Here is a 19766-nt window from a genome sequence, read left to right on the forward strand (position 1 = left end):
CTGAAGGCAAGCTATAATTAATTATAATTAATTTCTTCGTTGATGGACAGTGTCTAGACTCGGGTTGAAGTTTCCTCATAGCCATGAAAGTTCTGTGGAATCACCTCAGGTCCATTTAGTATCAGCACAGCCTAACTCATTGGTTGGTGGTTGTGGGGATAAAAAAAAATCCAATACCCGCTAATGTTTATAGCACAGGGTTGAACTGTGGAGTCCTTAGCGCTCTCTGAACTTGATTGGTTTTTTGCAGACGTTTCACTACCCAACTAAGTAACATCATCAGTGCTAGAAGGGAGTGAAGCTTGCTCTCTATTTATATACAAGTGACTTGCCTTGTCTGTGATGGTGGGTATGGTTTGGGTGGTTCCTTGGTTAGGCTGTTGTTTATTGTTTGATTAACTATCTGAGTTGGTGGTTCCTTGATTGGGGTATTGTTTATTGCTTCATTGTTGGTCCAGGTATTAATCTTGATATTAGTCTCTGCTTATCTGGGTGCTAATTGCTGGTAAAGTGGCGACAGGGCAAGTATATAAAGAGAGAGCAAACCCCACTCCCTTGTAGCACTGATGACGTTACCTAGTTGGGCAATGAAACGTCTGCAAGAAAACAACCAAGCCCAGGATCCCACATAAAAAGATCCTTGTGTATAAACCACCTCATGGGTCTTGCATGCCAAAATTCCTGCCTAAAATACATTGCCCAGCCTTTTGCAGATAGTTACAGACTGTAGAGTGGGGCCCAGACTATTCAATTTATTAAGAAAAACCAGGGTGGATTTGATTTAAATCGAGTTGATTTAAATCACAATTTATATCATGATTTAAATCCCTAGTAAAAAGGCTTGATTTAAATCAACTCGATTTAAATCATAATTTTTAAAGAGCAACTGTCATCTCTGCTACTCCTTGGACCCCCTGTTGACTCACCGATAGTCCCAGTGTTGCAGAATATACAGAATATACAATAAGCCTCCTGCTACATAACTAAGCTCCATTTCATGCTGAATAAACTAAATTATTTATGTATCTTAAATAGAAAACTATCTTACGATAGATTTTTACCCCAAAAGTTTTTTATTAAAATAAATTCGATAAAAATCAAAAAAAAATCTGATTTTTTTTTATTTTTTAAAAAAAAACATTGATTTTTATCCACCCTGAGAAAAACTATATATTCCTTTTTACATAATTTTTATATACCAACATCAGCCAACCATGGTAATAAATTTTGACTTAATACCTGTAACAAGACAATTGCAAAGACAACAAGACTGAGTCAAGTACACACCACCAAATTCCTCTTGTTTATTTGAAAGCTCATATCCATCTGGAAAAAAACCTTCCTTTAGGAAATTTCTAGCAGCAAAACACATCCTAATCTCTTTTCTAAAATTCCTTCCCCTTGGATAGAAAATCAATTGCATTAGAAATTACCTTGTAAGAACTAATTTAAAATATAACGAGTTTCCCTCTTTTTAAAATTTTAGTAGGGAGCAGTTTTCATTTGAATTTTTATCCCTTTATTAAACCATTACACTAATTAGAAAATATTGCTTTTATGGATTGTAAAACGTGAGCTTTGCGAATTGCCTATTATTTCAACAAACTTTTCAGTTTTCACCACTATTCCCAGCATTGTTTTTTTAAAAATCCGATGATTAATCCAGTGAAGTAATAACTAATCATTTAAAAATTCCTGGTTGGTTTAGCATTAGAAGCAGGAAGTCTTTCCTAAGTCCCACAAGAGTCATGCTTTTGATAGGAATAGTCTTGAGCAAAAATAATAACAATATTCTTACAATAAAGAAAATGATTCACGATAACCGGGAAGACGGGAGAAGAAAATCTATAATCTTTAATTGGGGGAAAGTTATTTTTTGCCCGTAAGTAATTTTGAAATATTCATGTTCATATATATGTATATATATACAAGTATATAAATCTTTTTGATCTCTGTTTCTTTGAATAAAATTGTCCAGTGGCATCTGAGAATTGAAATCTTGCCTTTAAAAAAAAAAAAAAAGACTTAGAAGAGGTATCTTAATGCTAATTTCAAAAAAGATAAAATCAGAACTAGACAGCGGTTAGGTTTTAAAAAAAAAAAAGTTGTAAGAAAAGGGAACTTGAAAGTAAAAAAATCTTGAAGCAAGATATTAAAATTGTTTATTCATAAAACAGCCATTTATTTACCAGATATTATCTGCTTTGCGGATGTTAGAATTTCTTTGCCTTCTGGTTTTTAATCACACAAGCAGTTGTTTCTGTTTTTGTGTTTCGTTTTTTAAAATCATCTTTCAGACAATTAAGGTGTGATATAAAAGAATCTTTTTTGATGTTAACAGCTCTTAGCATGCAGTAAGTCAACAAGACATAAGTAAAATGCTAGAAATTAGCTCGAAAAATCTTTAACTCCTTTTAAGAATATTGTTTAAAAAAATAAAGTAACAAAGACAGACGTAATAAATTATAAATAATATATTTATTGAGAAATATATATTTCTAAAACTTGTATTTTTTAAAATTTTGATTGTTTAATTATTTTTGGCATATCAGGATTTCCAAAATAAAAAGCTGTGTGCCCATGTTTTTTTAATTCATTCTCTGATGTGTAGGTATCATTATGTGTAGCTATCGTTATCTCCATTTTAAATAAATTTCCACGCGTCTCAATTTGTTCTGAGATCCATAATATTGAATAATAAACCTAGTATTTTTTCCTTAAAATGAGATAAACCTAAGTTTGCAATGCTTTCTATTTTTCTTTCCTCACCTCCTCATTTTCCTTTAAAGTCAAATAGATCTCTTTTATTACAATTTTCCATTTTTTTCACACAAGGATTGGTTAAATGGGATAAAAGAAAAATATTCAGACTGGCTTGCAAATTACATCCAATTATTTATGTTTTAAAATTCAGTACACTTGGCTTTTATTTTTAATTTATTTTTTTTACCATCGGCCCTTTCATTTTCAATTAAATTATAAATATCACAATACCCCACACGGTTTATGAAACAGTCTTGGCAAAATAGGAAGTGAAAACATTAATGGTCAAATCTAGCATTGTAATAGGGAGATTATGGGGAAACTTCTTATGAAAGACCCTGATCGCATGAAATATTTTCTTCTACACTTCTCTTTTCCTCTTCTACTTTTTAAAAATGGGACTCCTTTTCAGGTAACCATTCATCAATCTCCAATTTCAATCTTTCTTTCTTTCTTTCTTTCTTTCTTTCTTTCTTTCTTTCTTTCTTTCTTTCTTTCTTCTTTCTTTCTTTCATAAATCAGTTGTCCATCAATTATTTGCTTGCATGTAAAATTTGCCTATTCTCTCTCACTCTCTTTTTCTCTTTTTCTTTTTCTTTCTCTCTTTCTTTTTCTTTCTTTCCTCCTTTCTATCTTCTTTTTTTCCTGTCTTCTTTCTTTCTTTCTTTCTTTCTTTCTTTCTTTCTTTCTTTCTTTCTTTCTTTCTTTCTTTCTCTTTCTCTTTTCCTTTGTTTCTCTTCTTTCTTTCTCCCTCCCTTCCTGCCTTACTCTTTTTTCCCTCCTCTCTGTCTTCTTTTTTCCTCTTCTCTGGCAGTTCCATCAAGAAGTTCCAATTTAGAAACATCACGTCTAATGTTAAATCCAAACTCCAATTATAAATTTTAGGGGGGGGAGGGAATGTCCTGCAATTGTTAATCCACTTTCAACCATTATTAATTTGGGAAATGATAGATGTGCAATTAACAACAGCATAGGTAAATTTCTGCATCAAAATGTTTTTCCTTAGCAGGCATCAAATTGCCTTCTTGTATTTCTGAATGTCGATATTTAATCTAGAGCAAAACATTTTATTTGGAGGCAGATTAGATCTATATTGACTGCATCTAGGAAGTTTGTTGTTTTTAACTTGCATCCTTTGGAGAGCAAGTTGGGATAATGTGTTACACCGTCTGGAAACCATTAGTAATTTAATCTAAATTGGTTAAATAAAGTAGTATTGAAAATAAAAATTCAAAGTTCGCTGGGGTGGAAAGCATAACCCATAATCCAGATATCTTTAGGTGACAAATATTTATCAAAGTCACTCAAGATCAGGTATAAAGTTCCTTAACTTTTTCCGACATGCGAGAGCTTTGTGCTAAAACATCTCAAATGCATAGAAAATGTTTTGGAGAGGTCAGTCCATTAAATGATGACCCAACCCAACCCCAAGGTTTACAGCCTTGTGTAAATTTAATGTGCAAGTTTTGTATAATTTTACTTTTCAAAAATCACCTTCTACTAAAATGCTAGTAGAAGTGTATAATGCTAGCAGAGTGTATAAGTATAGGTTTCTTGTTCTATACTGTCAGTATTGTGGTTTATTATTAATTTTCCCTGTTTGAGAGTGTTATAAATAAAATTACCTTGGACCGAAGAAATTGAATTTGTGGTGAAATTCCTTTTAGACTTGTTTTTGTTTTGAAGGGTATAGTTTTTGAATTTGGGAACATAACTGGTAGCAGTTCAGAATTTTGAAAATCTATTTTGAAAATCTATTTACATCTGCATCTTATAGATGAGTATATTTAAATATAGCAATTGCACACTATTCCTATTGAGAGCTATAAAGATCTAACTTTTTAATTTTTTTAACAAAATAGTTGAAGTTATCATGTGAAATTCTATTTTTGCCGTCAGTTTACACTCAAAATATATCTGTTTCCTTGAATTGATGAGAAAGCCTTAAAGAACCGAGTATTTGTAGAATCAAATATTTACCAATGAATCCCAAATAAAAATGATTTCATGTATGAATTTTGTTTTGGAAGACTCATTAGTTTTTGTAGAAACTTCAAATCAAATACCAATCCTCTGAGAATTGAATATTACATCATTTATAAATTCAATCTGCATATATATTAAATTTCCTGTTCCTAATACTTATTGAATCTCTTATTCTTATATTGTGCGATGTTATTTATCCATTAGCAATAAATGTTAAACCAGATATGCGACAGTTATAAAAAATCCTTCCTTCCTTCTTCCTTCCTCCCTTCCTTTCTTGGTAAAATAAATAAGTTGTCCATCAATAATTTGCTTGCATACAAAATTAGCCTATTTTCCACTATTAGAAACGATTCTGCAGAATTAATTGTGAATTCCAAATTGAGAACTTTCCTCATTTTTCCCCCCCAAGCAATAAGCTGGTCAACCAACAAGAGGAGAAAGTATTACATTAAAAACATCTGAAAGATAAATTATTTTAATGAATAAGCAGAGTTTAAAAATAATTGCTTTAATGAGCTTTAAATTACCACAGTAAAAATTTAAAACTAACTTTGGATTTCATCACTGTATAATCGGTTTAATTAGATTCAGGTCTGTATATATTTATAGTAGAGAAGCTACGGCATAAAAAACAATTTTTACTATCCTCTCATTTATGTATTGTATTTTTAATTCTCCCTCCATTTAGCAACTGCTTAAGAAACTTTAAAAAATTATAAGACAGCAACATACAATAATTTTAAAAACTCATTTTAAAACCATTTAAAATTAAATCAAATCATTTATTGTTTTTAGAACGCTGATACAAAGTTAAAATGTATATAAGGGGATTTCCTAGAAGCAATGACGAATCCTCAGGACGGTACATTTTTATGAGATGACTGATGAAGGAATGAACCCTAAGAATATGTCTTTAATTTAAATGGGGTATACATCAATTAATTTAATAGATATATAAGATTTAAATTGCAGTGTTTCACTACTGCAAAGTAATATTTCCATAAATTTTTCATTGGTCCTATTTGTATATGTTATATTTGCACACGTTCTGTCGATCCTTATTTCTAATTTATGGTTCTAAGCTTATTTAAGCATCGACTTTTATAACTGTAATCTAAAATCATGGAAATACATAATTAGTACCTATGAAAAATTGGTAAGAACTTCATCCATAAATAGACTTAAACTTTAACATGAAGCTTTTGCCACAAATTGTCCCTTATTTCTGAAGAATCTTATTTCTTAATCCAAAGAATGTTTCCTACTCTTAGGTTTACAGTATATACGGTGTTCATGTTAACAGAATAACAGAATTGGAAGGTGTCTTGGAGGTCTTCTAGTCCAACCCCCTGCTCAGGCAGGAAACCCTATACCATTTCAGACAAATGGTTGTCCAATCTCTTCTTAAAAACTTCCAGTTTGGAGCATTCACAACTTCTGGAGGCAAATTATTCCACTGATTAATTGTTCTAACTGTCAGGAAATTCCTCCTTGGTTCTAGGTTGCTTTTCTCCTTGATTAGTTTCCATCCATTGCTTCTTGTCCTGCCTTCAGGGGCTTTGGAGAATAGCTTGGCTCCCTCTTCTTTGTGGCAGCCCCTGAGATATTGTTTTAAATATCTGCGTTTTACGTTTTAAATACTAATTGGATATATACAGTGAGTATATGAGAAAGAATTTATTTAGGTCCTTGAAGATTTGGATCTGTTATTTCCCAAAGTTCCTAAAACCCAGGTCAAATCCTGTAACACTTTGTAGAATCACAGTTTCATTATTGAAAAAAAAACCACCATCATCAACATTGTCAAAGGAGCACTGATCACTGCTACCCCTGATGATGTTACCTAGTTGGGTAATGAAACGTCTTCAAGAAAACCACTAAACTCAGAGAGCCCGAAGGACCCCACAGTTCAATCCTGATAAACAAATATTCTCTTCTTTTGGTTATTAAAAGGTTTTGCCACAAAAGGACCATTAAAATGTTATCTGTGAAACTAAGGTGGTCTCTGCAGCAGTGGCTCCAAGCCATTCCCGTGGCTACCAGATAGTGACCTTCTAATACTGAGTTGATGAGTCAGGAAGAGCCTTGGTGGCGCAGCAGACTAAAGTGCTGTTAAATAGCACCAGCTACCTGCAATTACTGCAAGTTCAAATCTCACCAGGCTCAAGGTTGACTCAGCCTTCCATCCTTCCAAGGTAGGTAAAATGAGGACCCGGATTGTGGGGGCAACTAAGCTGACTTTGTATAAAAAAGAACCCCACTTAGGGGGGCCCGAAAGCCCTACTAAGCAGGTATATACAAAAGTATGAAGGCTATTGCTTAAAAGCATTGTAAGCCGCCCTGAGTCTCCGGAGAAGGGCGGCATATAAATCGAACCAATAAATAAATAAATAAACTACATCATAAAAATACATGAAAAACCTTACTTGGGGAGTATGTCCATTTTGTCCAATTTCTTCCTCTCTATGCTAGCCAAAGGCTTACCGTTAGTAGAAACCTACAAGTAGAATATGACTTGACACACTAATCTGTGCTCCACAGCCATCCAAGGATATCCTTCCAAGGACCTTAAGCTTTCTTTAAGGCAGGTACTCTAACCATATTAAAAAAAGGGGGACAGGTCTTTAAAAAAAAAAATCACAGATTTTTGGGTTGTTAATTTTGGAAACCATTCTTAAACTTCAAAGTAGAAGTTCTTAGACGTCTTAAGTAATAGCTGCTAGGAAACAACAATAAAAGGTGGTTTGCCTTTTTGGGTCCAGTTTGTGAGATTTCTGGATCTATTGAGTTGGCTATCTTATTTATTTAGTTACTTATTTGCTTACTTATAGGATTAACATCAGGGATGGGCAACTATGGCCCTTTGCGACCTGTGGACTTCAACTCCCAGAATTCCTGAGCCAACATGGAAGTCAGGGGTGGCTGGCTCAGGAATTCTGGGAGTTGAAGTCCACAGGTCGTAAAGGGCCACAGTTGTCCACCCCTGACTCGTATAGATACCATTCTCATGTAATAGATCTCACAATACTCAATAAAATGTTATTATCCTTCTCCTCTTTCCTATTACATTCTCCTATTGGTATCTTATGATTATATTACTTTGTTGTTTGTGTATACACTGAGAGCATATGCATTGTTGGAGATAAATTTCTTGTGTGTCCAAGCACACTTGGCCAATAAAGAATATTCCATTCCATTCCATTCCATTCTAATCCCAATAAATTATTCTAGTCTAGTCTAGTCTAGTCTAGTCTAGTCTAGTCTATAACATAGTTAAAACATACCCCTCACTCCACATGCCAGACCAAACAGCCTCCCAGCAAATCCTCCATCCTAACCCATTGTTTAGGAATGGGGGGGGTGTAGCACAGCTTGGTGGAGGGCTAAAAGGGTAGGGGTCCCTTGAATCTCAAATGGAAGGCTGGTCCAAAAGGTTGAAGTGGCCACCAAGGAGACATCTGGATGCAAAAGATGTTGAAAAAATGTGTCTTGGGCTTCATCTATCGGCCCCTCCTTGTATTCTTATGCCATTGCATTGTTGGTCTTTGTGTTTCAAATAATCTTGCTTTTATGTTCTTCTCTAAGCTATTTGCGGGGCCCATTATGTTGTTCAAAATAATCAGTTCGGGATTAAGTAAGGATTCCTGTTCATACTGCTTCGATTAATAATATATGGGTTACAGATTTATTTCATGTTATGTAAACTACATTTTTGTCTCATAGTGGTCTGTTATAATATTCTTTGAAGTATTAAATGTGCATTATAAAAGCTGCCAGGAATTCTTGAGCCCTTTTCTTCCCCCCCACCTTGTTTCAGTGAGTTGTAAATCTATTATTTAATAAATTATTTTTGTGGAGCAGTTGAGTCCTCAATTTACAACCACATTTGAGCCCAAAAATTTCTAGTTGCTGAGCGGGACAGTTGTTAAGTGAGTTTTGCCCCGTTTTACGACCTTTCTTGCCACAGTCAGTCATTGTAGTGGTTAAGTTAGGAATACGGTTAAGTGATTCTGGCTTCCCCACTGACTTTGTTTGTCAGAAAGTCGCAAAAGGGGATCACATGACCCCAGGACACAGCAACTGTCATAAATATGAGGCAATTGCCAAGCATTCAAATTTTGATCACGTGACCATGGGGATGCTGCAACAGTCGTAAGTGTGAAAAATAGTCTTAAGTCACTTTTAAGATTCAATCATGATTGTAAGTCGAGGACTACCTGTGGGAAGGTGAGGTGTGAGAATCCATAATCCTGTGCAATTGGCTACTTCATGCCAGCAATATTCAAGGTTGCTTTGTTTAATTTCTCCATCATTTTAGGTCCTTATCTTGTTATTTTCCTTCTTTGTAGGACTTTGCCTCTCGGGCAAAACTGGCCATCCAGAACTTGGTGCAGAAAGTCGGATTTTTCGGCATCCTGGCATGCGCTTCCGTAAGTTCTCATCCAAAAAAATGTATTTAGCCTCTTGATCCTATTTCCATCCATGTGATTTCATCCCTTATAATGGTTTTCCTCGGTATTTTTCCTGTCAAATAGCTTCGGTCGTAGAAAGAAAAAGGAAGGTGCCTTGCATTGGAGTTTATCAGTTGTGGGGTCCTTGGCGCTCTCTGGGCTGGGCTGTTTTTCTTGCAGACATTTCATGGCCCAACTAAGTACCATCATCAGTGTAGAAGGGAGTGTGGTTTGCTCTCTGTTTATATACAGGTAGCTTGCCCTGTCAGTGTTGGGAGGGAGGTTTCTTGGTGGATCCTTGATTCAGCTATTCTCTTCTGTTGGGCTGTTGGTAGTTCCTGACTTACAAGGCAAGTCACTTGTATATAAACAGAGAGCTAACCCCATTCCCTTCTTCACTGATGATGTTACCTAGTTGGGCCATGAAATGTCTGCAAGAAAACAGCCAGACTCAGAGAGCACCAAGGACCCCGCAGTTCAAACCTGAGCTACAAATACTCTCTTCTATCAGTATTATTTATTTATTTATTTGTTTGTTTGTTTGTTTGTTTCCATTTCTATACCGCCCTTCTCCAAATAGGACTCAGGGCGGTGAACAGCCAGAGTAAAAAACAGAACATACAAAATTTAAAAACAGTTTAAAATAATTAAATATTTTGGCCGTAAATTAAAACAACCCAATTTAAAATCAATTTAAAATTTAACTCAAGCCAGCCCAGCTAGTTGAAATAAATAGGTTTTCAGGGCCCGACGAAAAATCCGGAGGTCTGTTATTGTACGTATCTCTGGGGGGAGGTTGTTCCAGAGGGTGGGCGCCGCCACAGAGAAGGCCCTCCCCCTGGGGGTCGCCAGCCAACATTGTCTGGCGGACGGCACCCTGAGGAGGCCCACTCTGTGCGAGCGAACTGGCCGGTGGGAGGCTATTGGTGGCAAATGAAGGCATGGGGGAAGGAGAAGGGAGAAATTGATTTGGTAAAAGCAGAATTATTGAGGTTGAGTTGATCCTGCAAAAACACGGGGAATGGAAGCTGATTCAGCAGGATTTGGTGGTTTTTTGGGTTGAGTTCTTGGATCTTTCTGCTTTTCCTGGCAACTGGGGATGACTGTCAGGTTTCTGACAGAGAAGAAGATGCAAATTAATTTGCTTCTTTGGTAGGGAATGAATTGCAAGCTCTTGTCTTCTTCTAGACTCGTGATGGCGAACCTATGACACACGTGCCAGAAGTGGGACGCAGAGCCCTCTCTGTGGGCATGTGCGCCAGCCAGTTGGTCTTCGCTGGCACTGGAGCACCAAAAAACAGCCCGAAAAACTACCAAAACCCCGACCTTTTTCAGGCCATTTTTCGGGCTGTTTTCAGGCCATTTTTCAAACTGTTTTTTAAAATGGCCCAGAAAACAGCTGGAAAATGGCGTGAAAAATGCCCAAAAAATAGGCTTGTGCATGCCAGCCAGCTGGTCTTCTGATTTGCGGCGCTCCAGCCAGTGGTGAAATCCAAATTTTTTTACTACCAGTTCAGTGAGCGTGACTTGGTGGGTGTGGTGTGGCTTGGTGGGTGTGGCAGGGGAAGGATACTGCAAAATCTCCATTCCCACCCCACTCCAGGAGAAGGTGGTATTTGCCAGTTCTCCAAACTGCTCAAAATTTCCGCTACCAGTTCTCCAGAACCTGCTGGATTTCACCCCTGGCTCCAGCTCATGCACACGCATTCTGGTTTGGGTACTCGGTGCCGAAAAGGTTCGCCATCAGTGTTCTAGAAGCTCAGAATTAGGGTCTCGGGGTCTTTGGGAGTGCCGTTTGCAATCTCCAGATGGTTCTCTCCCCATTACATTTACCATTCTTTCATGAGACCCCTTAAACTAGAGCAGGGGTGTCAAATTGGCGGCCCGCGGATGCGTCACATACAGGCCGCATCCACCCCAGCTCCATGAAGGGAAAAAGCATCACGCTACGTCACGTGACAGCAACGTGCCGCAGCGAGTTTGACACCCATGGTCTAGAGTCAATCATTGGCCAAGGTTATTCTCTTGAGTTTCACGGCCGAGAGGCAATTATTTATTGATTTTTCTCTGTATTTACATCTTGCCTTTTATTATTTTTACAAATAACTTAAGGTGGCAAACATACACAATACTCCTTCCTCCTATTTTCCTCACAACAATCCTGGAAGGTGGGTTGGGCTGAGATAGCGTAATTGGTCATCAGGCCAGCTTTCATGGCTAAGGCATGACTAAAACTCACCATCCCCTGGTGAATGACCCAGAGTCACCCAGCTGGCTTTCATAACTAAAGCAGGACTAGAACTCACAGTCTCCTGGTGCTTAACCGGCTTTCGCGGCTAAAGTGGGACTAGAACTCACAGTCTCCTAGTGCTTGGCCCAAAGTCATCCAGCCAGCTTTCATGGCTAATGCCGAATTTAAACTGACAGTTTCCTGATGATTGATCCAACTTCACCCAACTGAGCTTTCATCCCTAAAGCAGGACTAGAACTCACAGTCTCCTGGTGATTGGCCCCAAAGTCATCCACCCAACTTTCATGCCTAAAGCAGGACTAGAACTCACAATCTCCCAGTTTCTAGCCTGGTGCCTTAACCACTAGACCAAGTGGAGCACACATCCTAAAATTGCCAAGTTTGGACATCTCTGCTGTACAGGTAGTCCTCGGCATACAACAATTCATTTAGTGACCGATCAAAGTTACAACGACACTGAAAGAAGTGACTTATAACTGGTTTTCACAGTTACAACCAGTCTAGCAACCCCACAATCACGATCAAAATTCAGATGTTTGGCAACTGGTTCGTACTTACGACTTGTTCCAGCATCCCGGGGTCACGTGATCCCCTTTTGCGACCTTCCGACAAGCAAAGTCCTTGGGGTAGCCAGATTCGCTTAACAACCAGCTTGCTAACTTTATCAACAGCAGTGGTTCACTTAACGACTGTGGCAAGAAGTGTTGTAAAATGGGGGCAAAACTCACTTAACAAATGTCTCACTCAACAATAGAAATTTGGGGCTCAATTGTGGTCGTATGTTGAGGACTACCTGTATAGGACGCTTTCAGATCTGAAGAAAAAGTATGATATAAATCTAATAAGCCGCGGTGGCGCAGTGGTTAGAGTGCAGTACTGCAGGTTTTTTCTGCTGACTGCAATTTGGCAGTTCGAATCTCACCAGGCTCAAGGTTGACTCAGCCTTCCATCCTTCCGAGGTGGGTAAAATGAGGACCCAAATTGTTGGGGGCAAGATGCTGACTCTGTAAACCGCTTAGAGAGGGCTGTAAAAGCACTATGAAGCGGTATATAAATCTAACTGCTATTGCTAAGTGCTAATAAGCAGCAAATGTTGTGTTTCTGGCCCAAGTGACAAGCCGCTGAGAAAAAGGGTGGAACTCTTCATTTATCCTAAAACGGAGAGGTGTAATTTATTTCACTCGTGTTGAATGGGTTAGAGGGTTTTTTTTTCCCCTCCCCTTCCTGGAGAGGTTGTGCAATACCAAAGCCTCCGTGTGCTCGAATTTGAAAAGTGATTTGAGTGTTGAGCTGTCCCCAGCTTCCTCAAATCTTTTCAGTCCATTACAACATCCCCAAACTTAATCCTCGGTACATTTTGTGCTCTGGTGCAAATAAACACACGTCTGCTATTCTCCAGATTGTGCTTCCAGATCCCGTGAATGCATCATCATAAACCGGGATAAAAAATCATAATTGCCTGCCCCCTCCAACTCGGCCCCCGTCGGTCCAGTCCCACCAATCAATAAAAAGAAACGGAGGCATTTAAAAACTTCTGAAAAGTCGAAGTTCATGGAAAAGCAGCCTTTTCCTAGCCTCAGAAGTAGTGGAAAGGTTTTAATTTGCAAATGCTACCTCATCGGCTTACCGTCTCCACCTTTATTAACAAGTATATACAACTGGCGCATCCAAATTTTTCCGTGCTTATAGGAAGCAACCCGAGCTGGATTTTTTTTTTATTTTTATTTTTTAGCCACGAAAACCTGGACACTGAGCGCTGTATTGATTATTGACTGCTCTTGTTTGTTCTTCAAATTAATGTTTATTATTAGTGCAGTGAGGTTCGACCTATGCACGGAGAGATTCCACTTGGGAGTTATTTCCTTGCTATTTCAGAGACTAAAGACTATTCTCTTCTTTATGAATTACCTTTTTTTTAAAAAAAGCCTCTTTTAACCACTGTGGAAATATGGAATATGTATGTGTTAATCTGGACCGAGTCTGAGATGTTCTCTTGCAAACCTCGTCTAGACGAGGGATAAAAGAGTTAGGATTTTAAACACGGTGTACAAACCGTTTTAAACACACTCCCTTACTTTGTGGCAAGTTACTACTTTTATTTATTGTCTGTTTTTTGAGGAAAACTGACTGACCATTTTGTCGGTTTGTAGCATTTGTGGGCATTTTCTAAGTAGGCCTCAGGGGCGGGGGTGGGGGAATCTCCTTGCTCTGTGTGTAAATATTTTAAGCTCACCCAAGTGTTTATGTAACTTCGTTTTTCTCAATGGCCAGAAAATGTTTTTTTCCCAGTAGCGGCTTTAGAGTTTCGTATCTCAAATATTTATTTATTTATTTTATTTTATTTTTATTAAATTTATATGCCGCCCTCTTCCCGTAGGACTCGGGGCGGCGTACAGAATTAAAACATATAACAGTAAAAACCCTAAAAGCAGCCAATATAAAACCCCAAACAAAATAAAATCTCGTAAAATACCGTAACAACCTTCCCCATGCCAGGAAAAATGACTTTAGAAATAGAAGACTATTTTCGAAAGGAAATGCTGATCATCATCTCTTCAAACGTTAGAGATTGGACCACCATTTTCTCTGAAATGATGCACAGTTTCCTTTTTGAGCAGGGGGTTGGACTAGAAGACCTCCAAGGTCCCTTGTTATTCTGTTAGAAAAGGAAGCCACTTTTTTTTTTTTTTTGGTTTGTTTGTTTGTTTTTTTTCTTTCTGTTCCCCTTCATTTCGGCAGCACACATAGCAAATAAATGCCAGGTTTATTCTCCCCTTCCCCTCAGACACACTGTTCACCAGAGGTCCATTTTTGGAGACTGAGTCACTGGAACCAAAACACTTGTTGACGGGGGAGGGCAAGAGGTGGAGAATGTTTGATAAATGGCTCTAAAATGGCTGACTGTGGTTTCTGTGCATTTCTTATGGAAGACGTCGGTCGAGCTGTTTCTAATCTGGACTTTCAAAAAAAAAAAAAAAAACCCACCAGAGATGTGGGCAAGACCTTACTTCATCTGGGAGAGCGTCTAGCTGAGAGGTCTCCCTTGTTATGGGCTGTCACAGCAACGTTTTTTAAGCAGAATTTTCAGAAATACGAGAAAGGCGTTCGGAAAAAAGGGGTTAAAAACCCCCAGAGCCTCCGCTCAACCTACTCGGAGGTTCAGAAGTTCTCAAACTCGTGGTCTGAGGGAACCGTGGATGGTTTGAGGGCTCCGGCCTTACGGTTGCGCAGGCTGGTGATGGAAAACTCGCCACTATGCGGTCTTGCTTCATTTCTTTTCAATTGAAATAATGCGATGAATCCGGTCCAGATTCTCGACCGGGATGACAAAGCTGTGGTTTTTAATAAGAGACTGCCCGGTTTAAACCAACGTTTCTCAACTTTGGGCAAGTTTAAGTTTATGTGGACTTCAATTCCACATTGAAATATAGGAAATTCCATAGAAATATATAGAAATTCCACATAGGAGCTGAGGTGGTGCAGTGGTTAGAGTGCAGTACTGCAGCTACTTCAGCTGACTGCTAGTTCAGCAGATCAGCGGATCAAATCTCACCAGCTTAAGTTTGACTCAGCCTTCCATCCTTCCGAGGTGGGTAAAATGAGGACCCAGATTGTTAGGGGGCAATAAGCTATTTAGTATACTGTCTTTGGTGTAAGCCGCCCAGAGTCCTCGGAGAGTGGGCACCATAGAAATATGACTAATAAAATAATAAAATAAATTCCCAGAATTCCCCAGTTAGCAAGGTTCAACTCATGACCACCTTAAGACAACATCCATTTATTGCTTCGCAAGCAGCATATGATATTCTGCAGAAGATTGCCACTAGCCATGGAGGTTTTATTTACTGGGCTTTCCTAACCGCTAGTTCTTGATAGTCCTGTCTTGTTCTCAGAATAATTTTAAGAAGAGGTTGGACAACCGTTTGTCTGAAATGGCAACGGGTTTCCTGCTTGAGCAGGGGGTTGGACTAGAAGACCTCTAAAGTCCCTTCCAGCTCTATTATTCTGTCATTCTGTCAGGTAATCGTCGATTTATGCTCATTCACTTAGTGACCTTTTGAAGTGACAAAAAAAGTGGCTTATGACCAGTGGTGAAATCCATTTTTTTTTTACTACCGGTTCTGTGGGCGTGGCTTGGTGGGCGTGGCAGGAAAAGGATGCTGCAAAATCTCCATTCCCTCCCCATTCCTGGGGGAAAGATATTGCAAAATCTCCATTCCCACCCCACTCTGGGGGCAGCCAGAGGTGGTATTTGCCGATTCTCCGAACTACTCAAAATTTCCGCTACCGGTTCTCCAGAACCTGTCAGAACCTGTTGGATTTCACCCCTGTTTATGACCATTTCTCACACTTATGGCATACCTACGGTCACGTGATCAAAATTTGGACCCTTGGCAACTGATTCAGTGCAGTGTCCTGGGGTCATGCCCTTTTGCGACCTTCTGACAGGCAAAGTCATTGGGGAAGCCTGACTCACTTAACAACCGTGTTACTAACTTAACAATGGAAGCAATTCATTTAACAATGGAGGCAGGAAAGGTCATAAAATGGGGCAAAACTCGCTTAACAACTGTCTCACTTAGCAACAGAAATGTGGGGCTCATTTGCTGTCATAAATCGAGGACTACCTGCATTTATGAAAGCTGTTCCTGGAACGTTGTATGTGGAAATGTATTCTAATCCTGCTTCTCTTTCTCCTCCCAGATTCCCAATCCTCTCTTCGACTTGGCCGGGATAACATGCGGACATTTTCTGGTTCCCTTCTGGACATTCTTTGGAGCCACCTTGATTGGAAAAGCAATCATCAAAATGCATATCCAGGTAATTTACCTACCAGAACCGAGGCTTTCTACCTGCTTGTCAAGGTGGATGGAAACAATGTGTTCACACATCCACCCCCTTTGTCTATGGAGATTCTCAATCGTCCAGGTCACGGTTGTCCCAAAGGTAGTCTTCTGTCCCCCTTCCCCGCACAGGCAAACACACAACCAGTCACGCCTGCCAAGATTTTATTAAGCAATCAGACTAGAAACCCTTGCAGATAAGAGTTTTGGCAGTAAACTGCGAAATGCCAAGTCAGTTTTCACTCACAGTCAGCAAGAGAGAGTTTATCCTCAGTCCGGTTCCACGAAGCAGGAGTTAGCCACGGTCCAATCCAAAATATGCACAAGCCAGATTTCAGGTAACGCGATGTGACACTCAGGTTTTTAACTTTGACCGTCACAAAGCCTGAAGAGCAATCCCACCCACTTTTATTCCTTGTGGGGGCGTGGCTCAATGACTCAGCTCAATCTCTGGCCCTCCCACGCCTCTTCCATTGCTGCGCACGCTTCTCCCTCCGACGCTGCCTGGGATCAAGCCAGGATTCATCATCCTCGCTCCCTATCTGTTGTTGTTCCGATATGCTTTCCTCCTGGCATATCCCAGGCTGTTCTTCTTGGCCTTCGGATGGAACCTGAGGCTTTGCCAGAGAGGAGGGTCCTGGAGAGGGAGGCCTTATCAGTTCCTCCCCATCACCTTCTGAATCCTCTTCCTCTGTTAAGACAGGCTCGGGAGTCGGGGTCACAACAGGTAGCTTTTTCAAAAAGCAACTGAACTTTCTTGTTGTTGTTGGGTTTTTTTAGAATATAATTTTCTTCTTCTTTTCACTTCTCCTCCAAAAAGCTTCTTCTTCTTCTTTCTTCTTAGGGCCAGTCACTTACCCTCAGCCCTGGGAAGCAGGCAATGGCCAACCAGTTTTGAAAAACCTTGCCAAGAAAACAGCAGGGAATTATTTAGGCCAGGGGTGTCAAACTCAATTTCATTGAAGGCCACATCAGGGTGGTGTTTGACCTCGGGGGGGGGGGGTCGCATGGCCAGCTCATATCTGGGGCACCTGTGGTGGCCAAGTGCTAAGGGAGGACTTCCCTTCGATTCTCCCTCACTCTCATTATATCCTCCCTTCCATTCCCTTCTCTTCTCTTTTTTCTTCCCTCTTCATTCTCCTTTCTTCTTCCTTCCCCTCTTTCCTTATTTTTCCTTCCTTGCTCTCTTTCCTTCTTTTTCTTTGTCTTTCCTCTTTCCCTTTCTCCTCTCTTGTCTCTTCTTGCATGCTCAAATGCAAAAGGGGAAACATTTCTCCTTTAGTTTTGGTTTTAGTTTGTTTTGCTAGCCCTCTGCCCGCGAAAACAGAGATGCTCCGTTTTCGCAGGCAGAGGCACCACGGACTGGTCTTTTGCTGTTTCCAGGATAGATCTAGCATCCCTGCGGGCCGGACCTTGAGTTTGACACCCCTGATCTAGGCAGTCACCAGGGGGTCAGAGTGGAAAAAGCTTCTTGGACGAGAAACGAAACATATTCAAAGAAAAAAACGAAGAAAGTCTAATTGCCTTTTGGAGACATCTACTCCTCTTGTTTCCCAGGAATTACTGCTTCTTACAAGCTGCTGCTTCTTCTTCTTTTTTTAATTTTTTAATTTTTATTTCTTATAAACATGTTTATATGTACAGTCATTTCCATCATTTTTCATTCATCTTTTCTTTTAACTTTCATTTTTCATTTTTACTTTTTCGGGACTGCTCTTTTACCCTTTTCCTTTACTCCAACCTTTCTTCTTCTCTTCTCCTCCCCTTCTCTTCCTTCCTCTCTCTTCTCCTACTTCCTTCGTTCTTTCTCTCCTTCTCTTTCCTACTTCCCCTTCTCTTCCCCCACTCCTCCCTTCTTCCCCTCTTCTAACCTTCTCCTCTGATCCTCTTTCCCCTCCCTTTTCTTCCTATCCTTTTCCCTTTCTTCTTTCTCCTCTTCTCTTCTCTCCTCTCTCTCTACTCCTTCCCCTCTCTCCTGTTGTTTCCCTTTTCAGTTCAATCTAATGTGGTATTCGAGCAAGCCCCGATTTTCTAATTATCTTTATTCTCATTTCAATTTCTTATTCAATTTCAATTATTATTTATTTTTATTTCATTATTTGGGTACATTTTTATAATATCTCACTTTTTTCCCTTTTACCCCCCCCCCTTTCTCCTTTTACTTGACATCATCTGGGTATCTATTTTTCTAACTGTTTTCTCCCATGTATTCTCTATCTATTTTATTTCTATATCCTTATTCATATTTCTTTTCTAACCAATCATAAAATTTATCCCATGTCTTGAAATACATCGACTCCTCCTTATCTTCTATTCTCATTGTTAATCTATTCATTTCTGCACATTCTAAAATTTTCTTATTGGGAATTGTACCAGAGAAATATAGTAAAGAAGATACATATTTGATTATTCATATAATAACAGCGGCTAGAATTGTATTTGCACAAAACTGGAAAGCAGATAAAATCCCATTGGAAGGAGAAATTATAAAGAAAATTTTAGAATGTGCTTCTTACAAGCTTCAAGGCTTCCATAAACCCATCTAACACTGATTGCTTCATTCCTTGGCGAATATATTAACACCAAACATCAATTGGAATATGTCTGTGTTATCATAGCCAGGTTTCCAGCCTCCTGAGTGAGTGTCCTAGCTAAATGCAGGTAGTCCTCAATTTATGTCCATAATTGATCCTGGAATCATGGTCGTACGTCGTGCCATTGTTAAGCAGGTCACCATGCCCGATTTTACGACCTTTTTTCTGACGGTTGTTAAGTGAATGTCTAGTTTAATGAAAAGAAGGACTAGGGGTGACTAGGACAGTCTTCCAATATCTCAGGGGCTGCCCCAAAGAAGAGGGAGTCAAGCTATTCTCCAAAGCACCTGAGGGTAGGACAAGAAGCAATGGGTGGAAACTAATCAAGGAGAGAAGCAACTTAGAACTAAGGAGAAATTTCCTGACACTGAGAACAATTAACCAGTGGAACAACTTGCCTCCAGAAATTGTGGGTGCTTCTTCACTAGAGGTTTTTAAGAAGAGATTGGACAACAATTTGTCTGAAATGGTATAGGATTTCTTGCCTGAGCAGGGTGTTGGACCAAGTTCCCTTCCAATTCCGTTATTCTGAATCACGGTGGTCATTAAGCAAACCCCATGGTCATTAAGCAAATCAATTGTCTTCAATGGGCATACTTGTTTCTTTCACCAACAGATTTTTTTAAAAAAAATTATCACGGGTTCTTTCCCCAAACTTGGAAATCTCGTTCCTTCAAATTTGGGCTGGAGCATTTCCATTTCTGCAAAAGCCTCTCAGATATGCATAGCTGGCGATTATATTGGCGTATTACCTCTTAATCATCCCTTCTGCAGACTAAACATAGCCAGCTCCTTCGCAGGGAAACAGGCCCATTCTGTATACATTACCTGAGGAACATTTTTTTCTGGATTTAGGCGAGCTAACTTTGGCGGG

The 19766-nt window shown here is 39.2% G+C and overlaps 1 protein-coding gene across 3 annotated transcripts in view; it reads left to right on the forward strand.

Annotated features, from left to right (window-relative positions):
- The window catches only part of VMP1 (vacuole membrane protein 1), a 159618-nt gene that overhangs the window by 106250 nt on the left and 33602 nt on the right, over window positions 1-19766 (forward strand). For all 3 annotated transcript variants that reach the window (XM_087890016.1, XM_087890018.1, XM_087890024.1), the window contains exons 8-9: window positions 9102-9182; window positions 16159-16275. In XM_087890016.1, the coding sequence (XP_087746142.1) occupies window positions 9102-9182; window positions 16159-16275 (198 nt within the window). The remainder of the gene's footprint in view (window positions 1-9101; window positions 9183-16158; window positions 16276-19766) is intronic.

Source organism: Pantherophis guttatus, chromosome 1 (genome assembly GCF_059756535.1).
Source record: "Pantherophis guttatus breed Tessera chromosome 1, ASM5975653v1, whole genome shotgun sequence".
In the NCBI taxonomy this organism is placed as follows: domain Eukaryota; kingdom Metazoa; phylum Chordata; class Lepidosauria; order Squamata; family Colubridae; genus Pantherophis; species Pantherophis guttatus.